Here is a 21871-nt window from a genome sequence, read left to right as displayed (position 1 = left end):
CTTAAAGAAAAAAATAAAAGTAACAAAGTATTTCAATAAATGACATATAACTGGTTTATTATTTTTATTGTTGTCACACACTTTACAATAAAGTAAATTTAAAATGGATGACCAACAGGAAGCAAGTGCGCCAACTTTCAAATTCAAAAACTAAAAAAATGATAAAAAAATCATTTTCAGTCTATGACATGACTGTTATTGTCATCAGTCTATTGTCATATTTGTTAGACATAATATCGGGTAAGAAAACTGTCCATCAGGATTAACGTAAAATAAAATTATACGTTTTGTTCACTGTTTGTTTTTATATTTGTTTCTAATCTTGAACATTATTAATCTGTTCTATAAGAACATATATTTAATTTTTGATTTCTCAAATTTAGCTGCATCTTTAACATGTTTTTTACCGCCCTTCTAAATCATCCTTTGAACAGTCTTATTTTTTGATCGATGTACACAAAATCTCTGTTTGGAAATATGCGCTGGTTGCACCACAGGGGCACGTATCATAGATGTTTCTAGCTTGAAATTATATATGCCAGTCTACTGGTATGTGTTATACATTGTGTAAAAATTCTGCTATATCATTAACACTATGACGTCAATGTACATATATAACGCATACCGATGAACTGGCATATTATATATCTGCACTAAAACATATATGAGGGTCGTAATACACCTTATCACTATTAGCCTACTTGGTTGGCCGACCCGGCCGCTCGACCTTTTGACGCATACAACAATCACTTTTCCATTGTGGCGTCAGATATTTTGTTTTATGACGTCAGAATTTTTCAGGAACCTGTGTGATATCCAGTAATGGCCGACAAATAGTGATAAGGTGTATGGGGGTACCTTCATGACAAATACCAGTAAAAATTCTTGTCAAATGACGTTAACAGTAATTTTTGGTGTATGATGATAAAATGTACTTTCTTTTAGACGATAAAATGTACACTTTCTTTATGACGATAAAAACATCGACTGATTTTGACCATGTTTGACAAATCAAATTAATGATGTTATTTTTTTTCCAAAAATGATGGTAACAATTATTATTAGAGACCATTCGAATAACGATAAGATATTTTGACGAATCACACGGAATAAAAAGGATTTTTTTTTTACAAAATTTACCTCTGAATACCATCTTATGATCATGAACAAGCTTCTGTCCAAGTTTGGCAGAAATCCTAGATAGCGTAAGAAAGTTATTAAAATTGAATTTCAAACACTTTAAACCACATCTAGCATGTCTAGTGAATATTTGTGATGCTGACGACGGAATTTAGGATCGCTACATTTTTGTAGGTCTGGCTGTTTCGACAAAAGTCAATGGCTCGACAAAAAGGATTAAAATTGAACCCTCTAGATGTCTTGTCTAATTAAAACATTCTGCATCTAGTTTTCCGGCTTAAAAAAAGTACATAGATGTCATGTCTAATTAAAACATTCTGTATCTAGCATGTCTAGTTTTCTGGCTTAAAAAGTACATATATGTCATGTCTAATTAAAACATTCTGTATCTAGTTTTCTGGCTTAAAAAAAAGTATCATAATGTTTTTCCACTGACCCTATTGCTATTTTTGAGCACCATTACCATTACCATTAAGACAAACAATTTAAAGTGGATTCCTCCAGAACCTTTTCCCAAAAAATACAAACTGTTTTTTTTTTTTTTATCAAAATACAATGTGAGCCACGAACACTAATGTCTTGATAAAAAACATGTTGTAATATTTCATATTTTTATATGTATGCGTTTGGAACTTTTAGAATAAACTATCTGTTTTAAAATTGTTACTAATGGTTACATTGTATTAAGGTTGATCTTTGTTAATGAATTTTAAATTATAATGTGTTAATTCTGGTTTTATTTATTGCAGATATCTTTATAATAGTAGTTTTCTACTTGGATGGACATTATGTATGGGGGTCGCTAAGTATGGCATTTCTTGCTCTTTCATCAGTTTCCATGTTATTGTTCAGCTTCCGCTGGCACATTACAGACAAAACCCTCACATGGAAAAATTTCTTACCACATGTAGTTTTCCTAGCACCATTGCACAGGTGAGTCAGCTTTTGTTTATACTGCATGTACTGTAAATTCAGAATATATTTGTTATATTTAAATTGTTTTTGCAATTTTGTAATTTAAGACTAAAATGCGATTTTAATATTTGCGATATTGAAAAAAATCATATTCAATTCCTATTTAAAAAAAAATAAAATATGCAAGTTTAAATTAATGTGATTATAAACCTGTTGCATTTTTTTGCAATAATAAAAACATTGCAATAAATTCTGAATTTACCATGTTGAGGTAATTACAGACAAAATTTTGACATGGAAAATCTTCTTACCATATGTAGTATTCCGAGCACCATTGCACAGTTAATTGACAGGGGGAAAATATCTTAGCACATAAATCAATTGAATTCAAATAAGAAAACAAACTGCAAGATATATGTCCAAAACTAAAAATGATAAACAAATATGATATATACATATGTACTGCAACAAACAACAACCATAAAAATGTATTTATATATTCTTTTCAGGTATATTGAAGTACTACGTTTGGGATATATATCCAGAAAAACCAAACAGAAAGATGATCTTGATGCTGCTTTGAGGGCCAATGTGGATGTATCACTACTACGACTTATTGAAGCCTTTACTGAATCAGCACCACAACTTGTATTACAGCTCTATATTATGTTAAAGTTCAGTCATTACAATTGGCTCATAGGTAAACAACTCTTTAAGATAGATAGTTGTTTAGGTTTTGAAAATGTAATTTTATTCATTTTCCCTGTAGTTTGTCATTGAATATGTCATGTATGTAGCTTGAGTATTTTTAATTTTTATTTATTTATTTACAATACATGTATAGGGCATTATCTAAATTACACTAAGCTCTTATCATAAAACAATCAATGCAGTTAAAAAGAGGTAGACAATATTTGGATTCAAATACAGCATACCATTCAATTTTCAAAATCACACATGTAAAATGAAAACTGTCCATCATCCAGAATTTTGCACAAGCACAACATGAAGCATGTACATACCAGGGGTGGATGCAGGAATTTTCGAAAGGGGGGGTGCTAACCCAGGGCAAAGGGGGGGTGCAAAACATTTACCCGATACAAATGCATTGATCGGCAAAAATAAAGGGGGGGTGCGCACCCCCGGAACCCCCCCTCTGGATCCGCCACTGCATACACTACCAAGGCCAGTACAGCATCTAAGTTTAAGCATGCCAAAGGTAGACCTATTCTGAATAATAATTCATTGCATTTAGATTAAATGATTTTGTATTATTTGCTTATATTCAATGAATAAATTTTTCCTTTACAGAGTTAAACTTGCTAAAGGACAAGTGTGTAAATATAGATGCCTTTTATTCTAAGTGTATCTATTAATTTATTCTATGCCTTTTATTGTAGGTGTATCTACTGTGTTGTCCCTGACATCAGTAGCCTTTTCTCTGACAGCCTAGTGATGCCCTGAAGATGGCAAGTCTTTTATTAATTCCTTCTATGCCTTTTATTGTAGGTGTATCCACTGTGTTGTCCCTGACATCAGTAGCCTTTTCTCTGACAGCCTACAGTGATGGCCTGAAGATGGGAAGTCCTTTATAAATTTATTCTGTCTTTTATTGTAGGTGTATCTACTGTATTGTCCCTGTCATCAGTAGCCTTTTCTCTGACGGCCTACAGTGATGGCCTGAAGATGGCAAGTCCTTTATAAATTTATTCTGTCTTTTATTGTAGGTGTATCTACTGTATTGTCCCTGTCATCAGTAGCCTTTTCTCTGACGGCCTACAGTGATGGCCTGAAGATGGCAAGTCCTTTATTAATTTATTCTATGTCTTTTATTGTAGGTGTATCTACTGTATTGTCCCTGTCATCAGTAGCCTTTTCTCTGACGGCCTACAGTGATGCCCTGAAGATGGCAAGTCCTTTATTAATTTATTCTGTCTTTTATTGTAGGTGTATCTACTGTGTTGTCCCTGACATCAGTAGCCTTTTCTCTGACGGCCTACAGTGATGTCCTGAAGATGGCAAGTCTTTTATTAATTTATTCTGTCTTTTATTGTAGGTGTATCTACTGTATTGTCCCTGTCATCAGTAGCCTTTTCTCTGACGGCCTACAGTGATGGCCTGAAGATGGCAAGTCCTTTATAAATTTATTCTGTCTTTTATTCTAGGTGTATCTACTGTATTGTCCCTGTCATCAGTAGCCTTTTCTCTGACGGCCTACAGTGATGGCCTGAAGATGGCAAGTCTTTTATTTATTCCTTCTATGCCTTTTATTGTAGGTGTATCTACTGTATTGTCCCTGTCATCAGTAGCCTTTTCTCTGACGGCCTACAGTGATGCCCTGAAGATGGCAAGTCCTTTATTAATTTATTCTATGTCTTATATTCTAGGTGTATCTACTGTATTGTCCCTGTCATCAGTAGCCTTTTCTCTGACAGCCTACAGTGATGGCCTGAAGATGGCAAGTCCTTTATTAATTTATTCTATGTCTTATATTCTAGGTGTATCTACTGTATTGTCCCTGTCATCAGTAGCCTTTTCTCTGACAGCCTACAGTGATGCCCTGAAGATGGCAAGTCCTTTATTAATTTATTCTATGTCTTATATTCTAGGTGTATCTACTGTATTGTCCCTGTCATACCTTTATACCTTTATACCTTTATACCTTTATCTTCGGGTCGTTAAATAAGCCAAAGGCTTCTACTGACCCCTCATCTTGGATTGTCGTATATGCATTTCTCTTCTCATAATTAATATATATATATATAATATATATTAAACTTATAGTAAAAAACACTTATTTGGGTGTGCGCAGCTGAACACTTAATTAACACGAACATATGAATTTATAAGGGTTCCAGTTTTCGCCATTTAGTGCGGACTTAAAATTATTTAGAGTCTTTGCCGTCACTGTTAAATCAGACAGGTTATTCCACTGATCCACTACTCTAATTGAAAAAGTATTTAGTCTATGTGTGGTCTTACACTGTTTTTTAAACAGTTTTAATGAGTGACCTCTAGTATTATTAGATGGTGCTAAAGTAAATAGCTTCATCCAGTCGATGTCATCTATACCATGCAACGATTTGTAGACTTGTATCATGTCATTCCTATCCCTACGATATTCCAAAGTTGGCAAACCCAAAGAACGTAGCCTGTCTTCATAATTAAGATGACAAATATTTTTCACCAGTTTTGTGGCCCTCCTTTGTACAGATTCCAGTTTACGGATGTCTTTTTTAAGATACGGTGACCAGACGCATGTCGCATATTCAAGCAGCGGACGCACTATTGATTTATAAATAGTAAGAAACATATCTTGATCCATGTAATCAAAAGAATGATGAATAAGAGACAACACTCTCTGCGCTTTGTTATAAATATCACTTATATGTTTTTCAAATTTCAAATTAGACTCGAAAGTTACTCCAAGATCCTTTTCTTCATTCACTGTAGATAATGCAATAAAATTTCCAGATTCATCCAACATGGTATAACGATATTGCAGGTCATTGTCAGGATTAATATGCAATACTTTACATTTAGCAGCATTAAATTTTAATTTCCACATATCTGACCATTCACATAATCTGTCCAAATTTTCCTGTAACTTACTTTGCTCATAATCTGACGAGACTTTAGAATAAACTTTACAATCATCAGCAAAAATTTTCACTATGCCCTCTACTACATCAGGAAGATCATTTATAAATGTTAAGAAAAGAACTGGTCCTAAAACACTTCCCTGAGGTACACCGCTCACAACGTCTGACCATGTTGATGTTGTGTTATTTATACGAACACATTGCTTACGCCCAGATAGAAAACTTTTTATCCAATTTAAAATGCATCCCTTTATTCCAAGTTTTTCAAGTTTCAAAAATAAACGCTGATGCGGTACAGTATCAAACGCCTTGGAAAAATCAAGGAAAATCGAGTCCAGTGGAAAACCACTATCAATTAATTCTGACCACTCATCCAGAACCTCTAGGAGTTGAGTAACACATGATCTACCAGGACGGAAGCCATATTGACTACTAGTAAAAAGATTGTTTGTAAGAATAAACTTCATAATATTGTCTCTAATAATGGATTCACATATCTTACATACCACTGATGTTAAGCTTACAGGTCTATAATTACCAGGTTTTAGTTTTTTCCCTTTCTTAAATATCGGTGATACTATGGCATTTTTCCAATCGTCTGGAACTTTCCCCTCTTTGATAGACTTATTAAAAATTAGAAACAATGGATAACAAATTGCATGTCTAACTTCATATAAAACTTTCGGATGGAGACCATCAGGTCCTGCAGATTTATCTGTCTTTAATTTATTAAGTTTCTTTATCACATCTTCCTGACAAATATTAATATCATTTAAATAATTGTTCGACACTGAATTAGTATCATAATCTTTCAAGTCCTCCGTTTGAGTAAAAACACTAGTAAAAAACTGATTTAAAACTTCAACTTTGTCAGCAGTACTGGATGCTAAAGTACCATCCGGTTTCTCAAGCGTACCTATTCCTGATCTAGTCTTGAGTTTACTGTTAACATAATTCCAAAACGACTTTACATTAGTCTTTGATTCTAAGGCCACTTTTTGTTCAAAACTAAGTTTGGCATTTTTAACAGTATTTGTACATTCATTGCGATCCTTCACATATTTGATATATGACAAATTATTTCTTGAATATTTATATTTTTTCCATGATTTACGTTTCTTGACAATTGCAGACTTAGTAGCTCTATCCATCCACAAAGGTGGGCTTATAAATTTACGGTCATTTTTCTTCTTCGGAATAAATCTATCAATGTTATCGGACATAACAGTAGAGAAACATTTCCACATTTCATTAATGCTTTTATTATTTAGCAGAACATCCCAGTCAATGTCGTTTAGAGTCTCATTAAAAATCTCATAGTTACCTCTAAAATATGAAAAACGATCGCCAGAAGTATTCTCATTATTCAAATAGCAACAAAAATCGAAAGTTATCATGCAATGGTCACTCTTCCCAACTGGCGAATCCATTTGTATAGAGTCTTTGGATATCATATTTTCTTCATTCGTGAAAACCAAATCAAGTAAATTGGCATTTTGACCAGTACGAAAACGTGTCGGTGTACATATATGTTGAAATAGGAAATTGTTTTGCATACACTCATAAAATTTAAAAGGATCTGTGTTAATACCACTTGATACTTCATTATCAACCCATTTGATTTCAGGGTAGTTAAAGTCTCCCATAATTAAATAATGGCTGTACTTTAAGTTACGAGCATGACATATTAAATCATTTAATTTCTTATTATTACAGGATACAGACGACGGACTCCTATAAATACAGCCCAATAACAGTTTATCAGTTCCTTCTAATTTAACTTCACACCACACCGATTCATTAAAAGCAGATTCCGATAAAATGTCAACTTTAAAAGCAGTCAAAGACTTGTGAATATAAATAACTACACCTCTATCCCCCACTTTGTCCGGTAAATACTTTTCATAATCAGCTAGATTTAGCATGGATGATATAGATTTATCCATAGAGTTCTTAGGATATATTTCGCATAAACCTATTATATGTGGCTTTTCAATTGATAAAAGTGCCTCAAACTCTGAACGCTTATTTGACAGGGTGTCAACATTTGAAAACAAAACTCTCAACGACTTCAAATTGTCCTTCGGAGTAAATTTCTTATCCTCCTTAACTGGTTGGGTATTGGAAATACCTTGCGACATATTTAACTCATTTGTACTGTCATTAACTGTAACTTTAACATAACTATTAACTGGAACAAAATTATCAACATTAACTGTTAACATATTTACATTTGAAGTATCTGAATAATCATTGTTATCATTATGTATCGGGGGCCCATGGAGGAATCCCCGATTTTGGCAATTCAACTATCTTCTCTCTACGAATGGCCCAACTCCTATGTGGAAAATCCTTTTTCATTTGACCCAGTTCAATACGTAGAGCATTATTAATTTCTCTCTGTTTTTTTGTGAGGTCTCTGCCTATGCCAATTTTCTTGTGAGCACCTATCTTGGTGTCTTTCAACTTATAAGCATTACGGAATAGATTGTTCCTAGAGGTATTATCCTTAACAACTAACCTAGTAAGCCTGAATTTCCCTGAGCCTTTCTTAGGCTTTGCACCTAAACGTGTAATCTCGTCAATAACAATATTGTCAATCCCTAAAGAATCACTACATAGCCCCTGAATAAATTCAGTATCTTTCATTTTAGAGTCCCCCTCCTCAGTTTCAGGAATACCAAATATAATAACATTTGCTTCTCTTTTCTCTTCCTCTGACTTGTCATCAATAATCTGACTTATTTGTTGTGACACCATCTTGGGTAAGTTTTCATTAAGCTGGGATAAATTTTTATCCACTGAATTTATCCTTTCATTACAATTTTTCAGACTATTTGCTAGACCAACAACTTCTGTTTCTATCTTATCTTGTCTTGTGTGCATTAAAGTCAACATCTTACAAATTTTCTGGGAAGCCCCTTTGCAACCCTTGCAAACCCACTGGATACTATCATCTGATTTTTGTAAGAAGTCATAATCTGCGACAGGAACCCTTTCACACTTAATGTGGAACCATTTATCGCAAATAGAACATGATAAGGCTCTGTCATTAGATACCACATCCTTATTACAATTGTTACAAATATCTTTCACTTTGGGCGCCATATTGGATGCTGAGTTTACCACGTGGAGATTAGTAAAAAGGCCACAACTCAATCAAAAAATAATGTTGTTGTAGGAAAATTGTTTTTAAAACGTGTATGTAGATGTAAGGTCACTCATGGCTGTGTATTATCTTTGAAAGATGCCAAAAACAGGGAAACTTTCACAAATTATAAGTCTCTATCTCGGAGCTTCAGAAAAAAACAGCCATCTTCTAGCGCATGCGCAAACAGAGCAAGGCCGTACTTTAACCTATAATGGTTTACTTTATAAATTGTTATTTGGATGGAGAGTTGTCTCATTGGCACTCACACCACATCTTCCTATATCTATTTATAAAAAGGTGAGTTTCATCTTGTACATACATTTAGTCATCCTTAATTTCTTGATATTTTTTTCAGTAGCCTTTTCTCTGACAGCCTACAGTGATGCCCTGAAGATGGCAAGTCCTTTATTAATTTATTCTGTCTTTTATTCTAGGTGTATCTACTGTATTGTCCCTGACATCAGTAGCCTTTTCTCTGACAGCCTACAGTGATGGCCTGAAGATGGCAAGTCCTTTATTAATTTATTCTGTCTTTTATTCTAGGTGTATCTACTGTATTGTCCCTGTCATCAGTAGCCTTTTCTCTGACGGCCTACAGTGATGTCCTGAAGATGGCAAGTCCTTTATTAATTTATTCTGTCTTTTATTCTAGGTGTATCTACTGTATTGTCCCTGACATCAGTAGCCTTTTCTCTGACGGCCTACAGTGATGTCCTGAAGATGGCAAGTCCTTTATAAATTTATTCTGTCTTTTATTCTAGGTGTATCTACTGTATTGTCCCTGACATCAGTAGCCTTTTCTCTGACGGCCTACAGTGATGGCCTGAAGATGGCAAGTCCTTTATTAATTTATTCTGTCTTTTATTCTAGGTGTATCTACTGTATTGTCCCTGACATCAGTAGCCTTTTCTCTGACGGCCTACAGTGATGTCCTGAAGATGGCAAGTCCTTTATAAATTTATTCTGTCTTTTATTCTAGGTGTATCTACTGTATTGTCCCTGACATCAGTAGCCTTTTCTCTGACGGCCTACAGTGATGGCCTGAAGATGGCAAGTCTTTTATTAATTTATTCTGTCTTTTATTGTAGGTGTATCTACTGTATTGTCCCTGACATCAGTAGCCTTTTCTCTGACGGCCTACAGTGATGCCCTGAAGATGGCAAGTCCTTTATTAATTTATTCTGTCTTTTATTCTAGGTGTATCTACTGTATTGTCCCTGACATCAGTAGCCTTTTCTCTGACAGCCTACAGTGATGGCCTGAAGATGGCAAGTCCTTTATTAATTTATTCTGTCTTTTATTCTAGGTGTATCTACTGTATTGTCCCTGACATCAGTAGCCTTTTCTCTGACGGCCTACAGTGATGTCCTGAAGATGGCAAGTCCTTTATAAATTTATTCTGTCTTTTATTCTAGGTGTATCTACTGTATTGTCCCTGACATCAGTAGCCTTTTCTCTGACGGCCTACAGTGATGGCCTGAAGATGGCAAGTCTTTTATTAATTTATTCTGTCTTTTATTGTAGGTGTATCTACTGTATTGTCCCTGACATCAGTAGCCTTTTCTCTGACGGCCTACAGTGATGCCCTGAAGATGGCAAGTCCTTTATTAATTTATTCTGTCTTTTATTCTAGGTGTATCTACTGTATTGTCCCTGACATCAGTAGCCTTTTCTCTGACAGCCTACAGTGATGGCCTGAAGATGGCAAGTCCTTTATTAATTTATTCTGTCTTTTATTCTAGGTGTATCTACTGTATTGTCCCTGACATCAGTAGCCTTTTCTCTGACGGCCTACAGTGATGCCCTGAAGATGGCAAGTCCTTTATAAATTTATTCTGTCTTTTATTGTAGGTGTATCTACTGTATTGTCCCTGACATCAGTAGCCTTTTCTCTGACGGCCTACAGTGATGTCCTGAAGATGGGAAGTCCTTTATTAATTTATTCTATGTCTTATATTCTAGGTGTATCTACTGTATTGTCCCTGTCATCAGTAGCCTTTTCTCTGACAGCCTACAGTGATGGCCTGAAGATGGCAAGTCCTTTATTAATTTATTCTATGTCTTATATTCTAGGTGTATCTACTGTATTGTCCCTGTCATCAGTAGCCTTTTCTCTGACGGCCTACAGTGATGGCCTGAAGATGGCAAGTCTTTTATTTATTCCTTCTATGCCTTTTATTGTAGGTGTATCTACTGTATTGTCCCTGTCATCAGTAGCCTTTTCTCTGACGGCCTACAGTGATGCCCTGAAGATGGCAAGTCCTTTATTAATTTATTCTATGTCTTATATTCTAGGTGTATCTACTGTATTGTCCCTGTCATCAGTAGCCTTTTCTCTGACAGCCTACAGTGATGGCCTGAAGATGGCAAGTCCTTTATTAATTTATTCTGTCTTTTATTCTAGGTGTATCTACTGTATTGTCCCTGTCATCAGTAGCCTTTTCTCTGACGGCCTACAGTGATGGCCTGAAGATGGCAAGTCCTTTATTAATTTATTCTGTCTTTTATTGTAGGTGTATCTACTGTATTGTCCCTGACATCAGTAGCCTTTTCTCTGACGGCCTACAGTGATGGCCTGAAGATGGCAAGTCCTTTATTAATTTATTCTGTCTTTTATTGTAGGTGTATCTACTGTATTGTCCCTGACATCAGTAGCCTTTTCTCTGACGGCCTACAGTGATGCCCTGAAGATGGCAAGTCCTTTATTAATTTATTCTGTCTTTTATTGTAGGTGTATCTACTGTATTGTCCCTGTCATCAGTAGCCTTTTCTCTGACGGCCTACAGTGATGGCCTGAAGATGGCAAGTCCTTTATTAATTTATTCTGTCTTTTATTGTAGGTGTATCTACTGTATTGTCCCTGACATCAGTAGCCTTTTCTCTGACGGCCTACAGTGATGGCCTGAAGATGGGAAGTCCTTTATAAATTTATTCTGTCTTTTATTGTAGGTGTATCTACTGTATTGTCCCTGACATCAGTAGCCTTTTCTCTGACAGCCTACAGTGATGGCCTGAAGATGGGAAGTCCTTTATAAATTTATTCTGTCTTTTATTGTAGGTGTATCTACTGTATTGTCCCTGTCATCAGTAGCCTTTTCTCTGACGGCCTACAGTGATGGCCTGAAGATGGCAAGTCCTTTATTAATTTATTCTGTCTTTTATTGTAGGTGTATCTACTGTATTGTCCCTGACATCAGTAGCCTTTTCTCTGACGGCCTACAGTGATGGCCTGAAGATGGCAAGTCCTTTATTAATTTATTCTGTCTTATATTCTAGGTGTATCTACTGTATTGTCCCTGACATCAGTAGCCTTTTCTCTGACGGCCTACAGTGATGGCCTGAAGATGGCAAGTCCTTTATAAATTTATTCTGTCTTTTATTCTAGGTGTATCTACTGTATTGTCCCTGTCATCAGTAGCCTTTTCTCTGACGGCCTACAGTGATGCCCTGAAGATGGGAAGTCCTTTATTAATTTATTCTGTCTTTTATTGTAGGTGTATCTACTGTATTGTCCCTGACATCAGTAGCCTTTTCTCTGACGGCCTACAGTGATGGCCTGAAGATGGCAAGTCCTTTATAAATTTATTCTGTCTTTTATTGTAGGTGTATCTACTGTATTGTCCCTGTCATCAGTAGCCTTTTCTCTGACGGCCTACAGTGATGGCCTGAAGATGGCAAGTCCTTTATTAATTTATTCTGTCTTTTATTCTAGGTGTATCTACTGTATTGTCCCTGTCATCAGTAGCCTTTTCTCTGACGGCCTACAGTGATGGCCTGAAGATGGCAAGTCCTTTATTAATTTATTCTGTCTTTTATTCTAGGTGTATCTACTGTATTGTCCCTGACATCAGTAGCCTTTTCTCTGACGGCCTACAGTGATGGCCTGAAGATGGCAAGTCCTTTATAAATTTATTCTGTCTTTTATTCTAGGTGTATCTACTGTATTGTCCCTGACATCAGTAGCCTTTTCTCTGACGGCCTACAGTGATGGCCTGAAGATGGCAAGTCCTTTATTAATTTATTCTGTCTTTTATTCTAGGTGTATCTACTGTATCGTCCCTGACATCAGTAGCCTTTTCTCTGACGGCCTACAGTGATGGCCTGAAGATGGCAAGTCCTTTATTAATTTATTCTGTCTTTTATTGTAGGTGTATCTACTGTATTGTCCCTGACATCAGTAGCCTTTTCTCTGACGGCCTACAGTGATGCCCTGAAGATGGCAAGTCCTTTATTAATTTATTCTGTCTTTTATTGTAGGTGTATCTACTGTATTGTCCCTGTCATCAGTAGCCTTTTCTCTGACGGCCTACAGTGATGGCCTGAAGATGGCAAGTCCTTTATAAATTTATTATGTCTTTTATTGTAGGTGTATCTACTGTATTGTCCCTGTCATCAGTAGCCTTTTCTCTGACGGCCTACAGTGATGGCCTGAAGATGGCAAGTCCTTTATTAATTTATTCTGTCTTTTATTGTAGGTGTATCTACTGTATTGTCCCTGACATCAGTAGCCTTTTCTCTGACGGCCTACAGTGATGTCCTGAAGATGGCAAGTCCTTTATTAATTTATTCTGTCTTTTATTGTAGGTGTATCTACTGTATTGTCCCTGTCATCAGTAGCCTTTTCTCTGACAGCCTACAGTGATGGCCTGAAGATGGCAAGTCCTTTATTAATTTATTCTGTCTTTTATTGTAGGTGTATCTACTGTATTGTCCCTGTCATCAGTAGCCTTTTCTCTGACAGCCTACAGTGATGGCCTGAAGATGGCAAGTCCTTTATTAATTTATTCTGTCTTTTATTCTAGGTGTATCTACTGTATTGTCCCTGACATCAGTAGCCTTTTCTCTGACGGCCTACAGTGATGGCCTGAAGATGGCAAGTCCTTTATAAATTTATTCTGTCTTTTATTCTAGGTGTATCTACTGTATTGTCCCTGACATCAGTAGCCTTTTCTCTGACGGCCTACAGTGATGCCCTGAAGATGGCAAGTCCTTTATTAATTTATTCTGTCTTTTATTGTAGGTGTATCTACTGTATTGTCCCTGACATCAGTAGCCTTTTCTCTGACGGCCTACAGTGATGGCCTGAAGATGGCAAGTCCTTTATTAATTTATTCTGTCTTTTATTCTAGGTGTATCTACTGTATTGTCCCTGACATCAGTAGCCTTTTCTCTGACGGCCTACAGTGATGCCCTGAAGATGGCAAGTCCTTTATTAATTTATTCTGTCTTTTATTGTAGGTGTATCTACTGTATTGTCCCTGTCATCAGTAGCCTTTTCTCTGACGGCCTACAGTGATGGCCTGAAGATGGCAAGTCTTTTATTAATTTATTCTATGTCTTATATTCTAGGTGTATCTACTGTATTGTCCCTGTCATCAGTAGCCTTTTCTCTGACGGCCTACAGTGATGGCCTGAAGATGGCAAGTCCTTTATTAATTTATTCTGTCTTTTATTCTAGGTGTATCTACTGTATTGTCCCTGACATCAGTAGCCTTTTCTCTGACGGCCTACAGTGATGCCCTGAAGATGGCAAGTCCTTTATTAATTTATTCTGTCTTTTATTGTAGGTGTATCTACTGTATTGTCCCTGTCATCAGTAGCCTTTTCTCTGACGGCCTACAGTGATGGCCTGAAGATGGCAAGTCTTTTATTAATTTATTCTATGTCTTATATTCTAGGTGTATCTACTGTATTGTCCCTGTCATCAGTAGCCTTTTCTCTGACGGCCTACAGTGATGGCCTGAAGATGGGAAGTCCTTTATAAATTTATTCTGTCTTTTATTGTAGGTGTATCTACTGTATTGTCCCTGTCATCAGTAGCCTTTTCTCTGACGGCCTACAGTGATGGCCTGAAGATGGGAAGTCCTTTATAAATTTATTCTGTCTTTTATTGTAGGTGTATCTACTGTATTGTCCCTGTCATCAGTAGCCTTTTCTCTGACGGCCTACAGTGATGGCCTGAAGATGGCAAGTCCTTTATTAATTTATTCTGTCTTTTATTGTAGGTGTATCTACTGTATTGTCCCTGTCATCAGTAGCCTTTTCTCTGACGGCCTACAGTGATGGCCTGAAGATGGCAAGTCCTTTATTAATTTATTCTATGTCTTTTATTGTAGGTGTATCTACTGTATTGTCCCTGTCATCAGTAGCCTTTTCTCTGACGGCCTACAGTGATGGCCTGAAGATGGCAAGTCTTTTATTAATTTATTCTGTCTTTTATTGTAGGTGTATCTACTGTATTGTCCCTGTCATCAGTAGCCTTTTCTCTGACGGCCTACAGTGATGGCCTGAAGATGGCAAGTCTTTTATTAATTTATTCTATGTCTTATATTCTAGGTGTATCTACTGTATTGTCCCTGTCATCAGTAGCCTTTTCTCTGACGGCCTACAGTGATGGCCTGAAGATGGGAAGTCCTTTATAAATTTATTCTGTCTTTTATTGTAGGTGTATCTACTGTATTGTCCCTGTCATCAGTAGCCTTTTCTCTGACGGCCTACAGTGATGGCCTGAAGATGGGAAGTCCTTTATAAATTTATTCTGTCTTTTATTGTAGGTGTATCTACTGTATTGTCCCTGTCATCAGTAGCCTTTTCTCTGACAGCCTACAGTGATGGCCTGAAGATGGCAAGTCCTTTATTAATTTATTCTGTCTTTTATTCTAGGTGTATCTACTGTATTGTCCCTGTCATCAGTAGCCTTTTCTCTGACGGCCTACAGTGATGGCCTGAAGATGGCAAGTCCTTTATTAATTTATTCTATGTCTTATATTCTAGGTGTATCTACTGTATTGTCCCTGTCATCAGTAGCCTTTTCTCTGACGGCCTACAGTGATGCCCTGAAGATGGCAAGTCCTTTATTAATTTATTCTGTCTTTTATTGTAGGTGTATCTACTGTATTGTCCCTGTCATCAGTAGCCTTTTCTCTGACGGCCTACAGTGATGGCCTGAAGATGGCAAGTCCTTTATTAATTTATTCTGTCTTTTATTCTAGGTGTATCTACTGTATTGTCCCTGTCATCAGTAGCCTTTTCTCTGACGGCCTACAGTGATGGCCTGAAGATGGCAAGTCCTTTATTAATTTATTCTGTCTTTTATTGTAGGTGTATCTACTGTATTGTCCCTGTCATCAGTAGCCTTTTCTCTGACGGCCTACAGTGATGCCCTGAAGATGGCAAGTCCTTTATTAATTTATTCTGTCTTTTATTCTAGGTGTATCTACTGTATTGTCCCTGTCATCAGTAGCCTTTTCTCTGACAGCCTACAGTGATGGCCTGAAGATGGCAAGTCCTTTATTAATTTATTCTGTCTTTTATTGTAGGTGTATCTACTGTATTGTCCCTGACATCAGTAGCCTTTTCTCTGACGGCCTACAGTGATGGCCTGAAGATGGCAAGTCCTTTATTAATTTATTCTGTCTTTTATTGTAGGTGTATCTACTGTATTGTCCCTGTCATCAGTAGCCTTTTCTCTGACGGCCTACAGTGATGGCCTGAAGATGGCAAGTCCTTTATTAATTTATTCTATGTCTTATATTCTAGGTGTATCTACTGTATTGTCCCTGTCATCAGTAGCCTTTTCTCTGACGACCTACAGTGATGGCCTGAAGATGGCAAGTCCTTTATTAATTTATTCTGTCTTTTATTCTAGGTGTATCTACTGTATTGTCCCTGACATCAGTAGCCTTTTCTCTGACAGCCTACAGTGATGGCCTGAAGATGGCAAGTCCTTTATAAATTTATTCTGTCTTTTATTGTAGGTGTATCTACTGTATTGTCCCTGACATCAGTAGCCTTTTCTCTGACGGCCTACAGTGATGGCCTGAAGATGGCAAGTCCTTTATTAATTTATTCTGTCTTTTATTGTAGGTGTATCTACTGTATTGTCCCTGTCATCAGTAGCCTTTTCTCTGACGGCCTACAGTGATGTCCTGAAGATGGCAAGTCCTTTATTAATTTATTCTGTCTTTTATTGTAGGTGTATCTACTGTATTGTCCCTGTCATCAGTAGCCTTTTCTCTGACGGCCTACAGTGATGGCCTGAAGATGGCAAGTCCTTTATTAATTTATTCTGTCTTTTATTCTAGGTGTATCTACTGTATTGTCCCTGACATCAGTAGCCTTTTCTCTGACGGCCTACAGTGATGGCCTGAAGATGGCAAGTCCTTTATTAATTTATTCTGTCTTTTATTGTAGGTGTATCCACTGTGTTGTCCCTGACATCAGTAGCCTTTTCTCTGACGGCCTACAGTGATGGCCTGAAGATGGGAAGTCCTTTATAAATTTATTCTATGTCTTTTATTGTAGGTGTATCTACTGTATTGTCCCTGTCATCAGTAGCCTTTTCTCTGACGGCCTACAGTGATGGCCTGAAGATGGGAAGTCCTTTATAAATTTATTCTATGTCTTTTATTGTAGGTGTATCTACTGTATTGTCCCTGTCATCAGTAGCCTTTTTTCTGACGGCCTACAGTGATGGCCTGAAGATGGCAAGTCCTTTATAAATTTATTCTGTCTTTTATTGTAGGTGTATCTACTGTATTGTCCCTGTCATCAGTAGCCTTTTCTCTGACGGCCTACAGTGATGGCCTGAAGATGGCAAGTCCTTTATTAATTTATTCTGTCTTTTATTGTAGGTGTATCTACTGTATTGTCCCTGTCATCAGTAGCCTTTTCTCTGACGGCCTACAGTGATGGCCTGAAGATGGGAAGTCCTTTATAAATTTATTCTGTCTTTTATTGTAGGTGTATCTACTGTATTGTCCCTGTCATCAGTAGCCTTTTCTCTGACGGCCTACAGTGATGGCCTGAAGATGGCAAGTCCTTTATTAATTTATTCTGTCTTTTATTGTAGGTGTATCTACTGTATTGTCCCTGTCATCAGTAGCCTTTTCTCTGACGGCCTACAGTGATGGCCTGAAGATGGCAAGTCCTTTATTAATTTATTCTGTCTTTTATTGTAGGTGTATCTACTGTGTTGTCCCTGACATCAGTAGCCTTTTCTCTGACGGCCTACAGTGATGGCCTGAAGATGGCAAGTCCTTTATTAATTTATTCTGTCTTTTATTGTAGGTGTATCTACTGTATTGTCCCTGTCATCAGTAGCCTTTTCTCTGACGGCCTACAGTGATGGCCTGAAGATGGCAAGTCCTTTATTAATTTATTCTGTCTTTTATTGTAGGTGTATCTACTGTATTGTCCCTGTCATCAGTAGCCTTTTCTCTGACGGCCTACAGTGATGCCCTGAAGATGGCAAGTCCTTTATAAATTTATTCTATGTCTTTTATTCTAGGTGTATCTACTGTATTGTCCCTGACATCAGTAGCCTTTTCTCTGACAGCCTACAGTGATGGCCTGAAGATGGCAAGTCCTTTATTAATTTATTCTGTCTTTTATTGTAGGTGTATCTACTGTATTGTCCCTGTCATCAGTAGCCTTTTCTCTGACGGCCTACAGTGATGCCCTGAAGATGGCAAGTCCTTTATAAATTTATTCTATGTCTTATATTCTAGGTGTATCTACTGTATTGTCCCTGTCATCAGTAGCCTTTTCTCTGACAGCCTACAGTGATGCCCTGAAGATGGGAAGTCCTTTATTAATTTATTCTATGTCTTATATTCTAGGTGTATCTACTGTATTGTCCCTGTCATCAGTAGCCTTTTCTCTGACGGCCTACAGTGATGGCCTGAAGATGGCAAGTCCTTTATTAATTTATTCTGTCTTTTATTGTAGGTGTATCTACTGTATTGTCCCTGTCATCAGTAGCCTTTTCTCTGACAGCCTACAGTGATGGCCTGAAGATGGCAAGTCCTTTATAAATTTATTCTGTCTTTTATTGTAGGTGTATCTACTGTATTGTCCCTGACATCAGTAGCCTTTTCTCTGACAGCCTACAGTGATGGCCTGAAGATGGCAAGTCCTTTATTAATTTATTCTGTCTTTTATTGTAGGTGTATCTACTGTATTGTCCCTGTCATCAGTAGCCTTTTCTCTGACGGCCTACAGTGATGTCCTGAAGATGGCAAGTCCTTTATAAATTTATTCTGTCTTTTATTCTAGGTGTATCTACTGTATTGTCCCTGACATCAGTAGCCTTTTCTCTGACGGCCTACAGTGATGGCCTGAAGATGGCAAGTCCTTTATTAATTTATTCTGTCTTTTATTGTAGGTGTATCTACTGTATTGTCCCTGACATCAGTAGCCTTTTCTCTGACAGCCTACAGTGATGGCCTGAAGATGGCAAGTCCTTTATTAATTTATTCTGTCTTTTATTCTAGGTGTATCTACTGTATTGTCCCTGACATCAGTAGCCTTTTCTCTGACGGCCTACAGTGATGGCCTGAAGATGGCAAGTCTTTTATTAATTTATTCTATGTCTTATATTCTAGGTGTATCTACTGTATTGTCCCTGACATCAGTAGCCTTTTCTCTGACAGCCTACAGTGATGGCCTGAAGATGGCAAGTCCTTTATTAATTTATTCTGTCTTTTATTGTAGGTGTATCTACTGTATTGTCCCTGTCATCAGTAGCCTTTTCTCTGACAGCCTACAGTGATGCCCTGAAGATGGCAAGTCCTTTATTAATTTATTCTATGTCTTATATTCTAGGTGTATCTACTGTATTGTCCCTGTCATCAGTAGCCTTTTCTCTGACGGCCTACAGTGATGCCCTGAAGATGGCAAGTCCTTTATTAATTTATTCTATGTCTTTTATTGTAGGTGTATCTACTGTATTGTCCCTGTCATCAGTAGCCTTTTCTCTGACGGCCTACAGTGATGGCCTGAAGATGGCAAGTCCTTTATTAATTTATTCTGTCTTTTATTGTAGGTGTATCTACTGTATTGTCCCTGACATCAGTAGCCTTTTCTCTGACAGCCTACAGTGATGGCCTGAAGATGGCAAGTCCTTTATAAATTTATTCTGTCTTTTATTCTAGGTGTATCTACTGTATTGTCCCTGACATCAGTAGCCTTTTCTCTGACTGCCTACAGTGATGGCCTGAAGATGGCAAGTCCTTTATTAATTTATTCTGTCTTTTATTGTAGGTGTATCTACTGTATTGTCCCTGACATCAGTAGCCTTTTCTCTGACAGCCTACAGTGATGGCCTGAAGATGGCAAGTCCTTTATTAATTTATTCTGTCTTTTATTGTAGGTGTATCTACTGTATTGTCCCTGTCATCAGTAGCCTTTTCTCTGACGGCCTACAGTGATGGCCTGAAGATGGCAAGTCCTTTATAAATTTATTCTATGTCTTATATTCTAGGTGTATCTACTGTATTGTCCCTGTCATCAGTAGCCTTTTCTCTGACGGCCTACAGTGATGGCCTGAAGATGGCAAGTCCTTTATTAATTTATTCTGTCTTTTATTGTAGGTGTATCTACTGTATTGTCCCTGTCATCAGTAGCCTTTTCTCTGACGGCCTACAGTGATGCCCTGAAGATGGCAAGTCCTTTATTAATTTATTCTGTCTTTTATTCTAGGTGTATCTACTGTATTGTCCCTGACATCAGTAGCCTTTTCTCTGACGGCCTACAGTGATGGCCTGAAGATGGCAAGTCCTTTATTAATTTATTCTGTCTTTTATTGTAGGTGTATCTACTGTATTGTCCCTGTCATCAGTAGCCTTTTCTCTGACGGCCTACAGTGATGCCCTGAAGATGGCAAGTCCTTTATTAATTTATTCTGTCTTTTATTGTAGGTGTATCTACTGTATTGTCCCTGTCATCAGTAGCCTTTTCTCTGACGGCCTACAGTGATGCCCTGAAGATGGCAAGTCCTTTATTAATTTATTCTGTCTTTTATTCTAGGTGTATCTACTGTATTGTCCCTGTCATCAGTAGCCTTTTCTCTGACGGCCTACAGTGATGCCCTGAAGATGGCAAGTCCTTTATTAATTTATTCTGTCTTTTATTCTAGGTGTATCTACTGTATTGTCCCTGACATCAGTAGCCTTTTCTCTGACTGCCTACAGTGATGGCCTGAAGATGGCAAGTCCTTTATTAATTTATTCTGTCTTTTATTGTAGGTGTATCTACTGTATTGTCCCTGTCATCAGTAGCCTTTTCTCTGACGGCCTACAGTGATGGCCTGAAGATGGCAAGTCCTTTATAAATTTATTCTATGTCTTATATTCTAGGTGTATCTACTGTATTGTCCCTGTCATCAGTAGCCTTTTCTCTGACGGCCTACAGTGATGGCCTGAAGATGGCAAGTCCTTTATTAATTTATTCTGTCTTTTATTGTAGGTGTATCTACTGTATTGTCCCTGTCATCAGTAGCCTTTTCTCTGACGGCCTACAGTGATGCCCTGAAGATGGCAAGTCCTTTATTAATTTATTCTGTCTTTTATTGTAGGTGTATCTACTGTATTGTCCCTGACATCAGTAGCCTTTTCTCTGACGGCCTACAGTGATGGCCTGAAGATGGGAAGTCCTTTATTAATTTATTCTATGTCTTATATTCTAGGTGTATCTACTGTATTGTCCCTGACATCAGTAGCCTTTTCTCTGACAGCCTACAGTGATGGCCTGAAGATGGCAAGTCCTTTATTAATTTATTCTGTCTTTTATTCTAGGTGTATCTACTGTATTGTCCCTGTCATCAGTAGCCTTTTCTCTGACGGCCTACAGTGATGGCCTGAAGATGGCAAGTCCTTTATTAATTTATTCTATGTCTTATATTCTAGGTGTATCTACTGTATTGTCCCTGTCATCAGTAGCCTTTTCTCTGACAGCCTACAGTGATGGCCTGAAGATGGCAAGTCCTTTATTAATTTATTCTGTCTTTTATTCTAGGTGTATCTACTGTATTGTCCCTGTCATCAGTAGCCTTTTCTCTGACGGCCTACAGTGATGGCCTGAAGATGGCAAGTCCTTTATTAATTTATTCTGTCTTTTATTGTAGGTGTATCTACTGTATTGTCCCTGACATCAGTAGCCTTTTCTCTGACGGCCTACAGTGATGGCCTGAAGATGGGAAGTCCTTTATTAATTTATTCTGTCTTTTATTCTAGGTGTATCTACTGTATTGTCCCTGTCATCAGTAGCCTTTTCTCTGACGGCC

The 21871-nt window shown here is 37.3% G+C and overlaps 1 protein-coding gene across 1 annotated transcript in view; it reads left to right on the top strand.

Moving 5' to 3' along the window:
* The first annotated feature begins 104 nt into the window (after nucleotides 1–104).
* Nucleotides 105–21871, top strand: part of LOC134693840 (uncharacterized) — a 39676-nt gene continuing 17909 nt past the window's right edge. Inside the window, exons 1-3 of the mRNA XM_063554777.1 lie at nucleotides 105–240; nucleotides 1890–2073; nucleotides 2565–2755. Of these exons, the coding sequence (XP_063410847.1) occupies nucleotides 108–240; nucleotides 1890–2073; nucleotides 2565–2755 (508 nt within the window). The 5' untranslated portion in view covers nucleotides 105–107. The remainder of the gene's footprint in view (nucleotides 241–1889; nucleotides 2074–2564; nucleotides 2756–21871) is intronic.

The sequence above is a fragment of the Mytilus trossulus genome, chromosome 1 (genome assembly GCF_036588685.1).
Source record: "Mytilus trossulus isolate FHL-02 chromosome 1, PNRI_Mtr1.1.1.hap1, whole genome shotgun sequence".
In the NCBI taxonomy this organism is placed as follows: domain Eukaryota; kingdom Metazoa; phylum Mollusca; class Bivalvia; order Mytilida; family Mytilidae; genus Mytilus; species Mytilus trossulus.
This window is presented reverse-complemented; position numbering and strand designations above follow the sequence as displayed.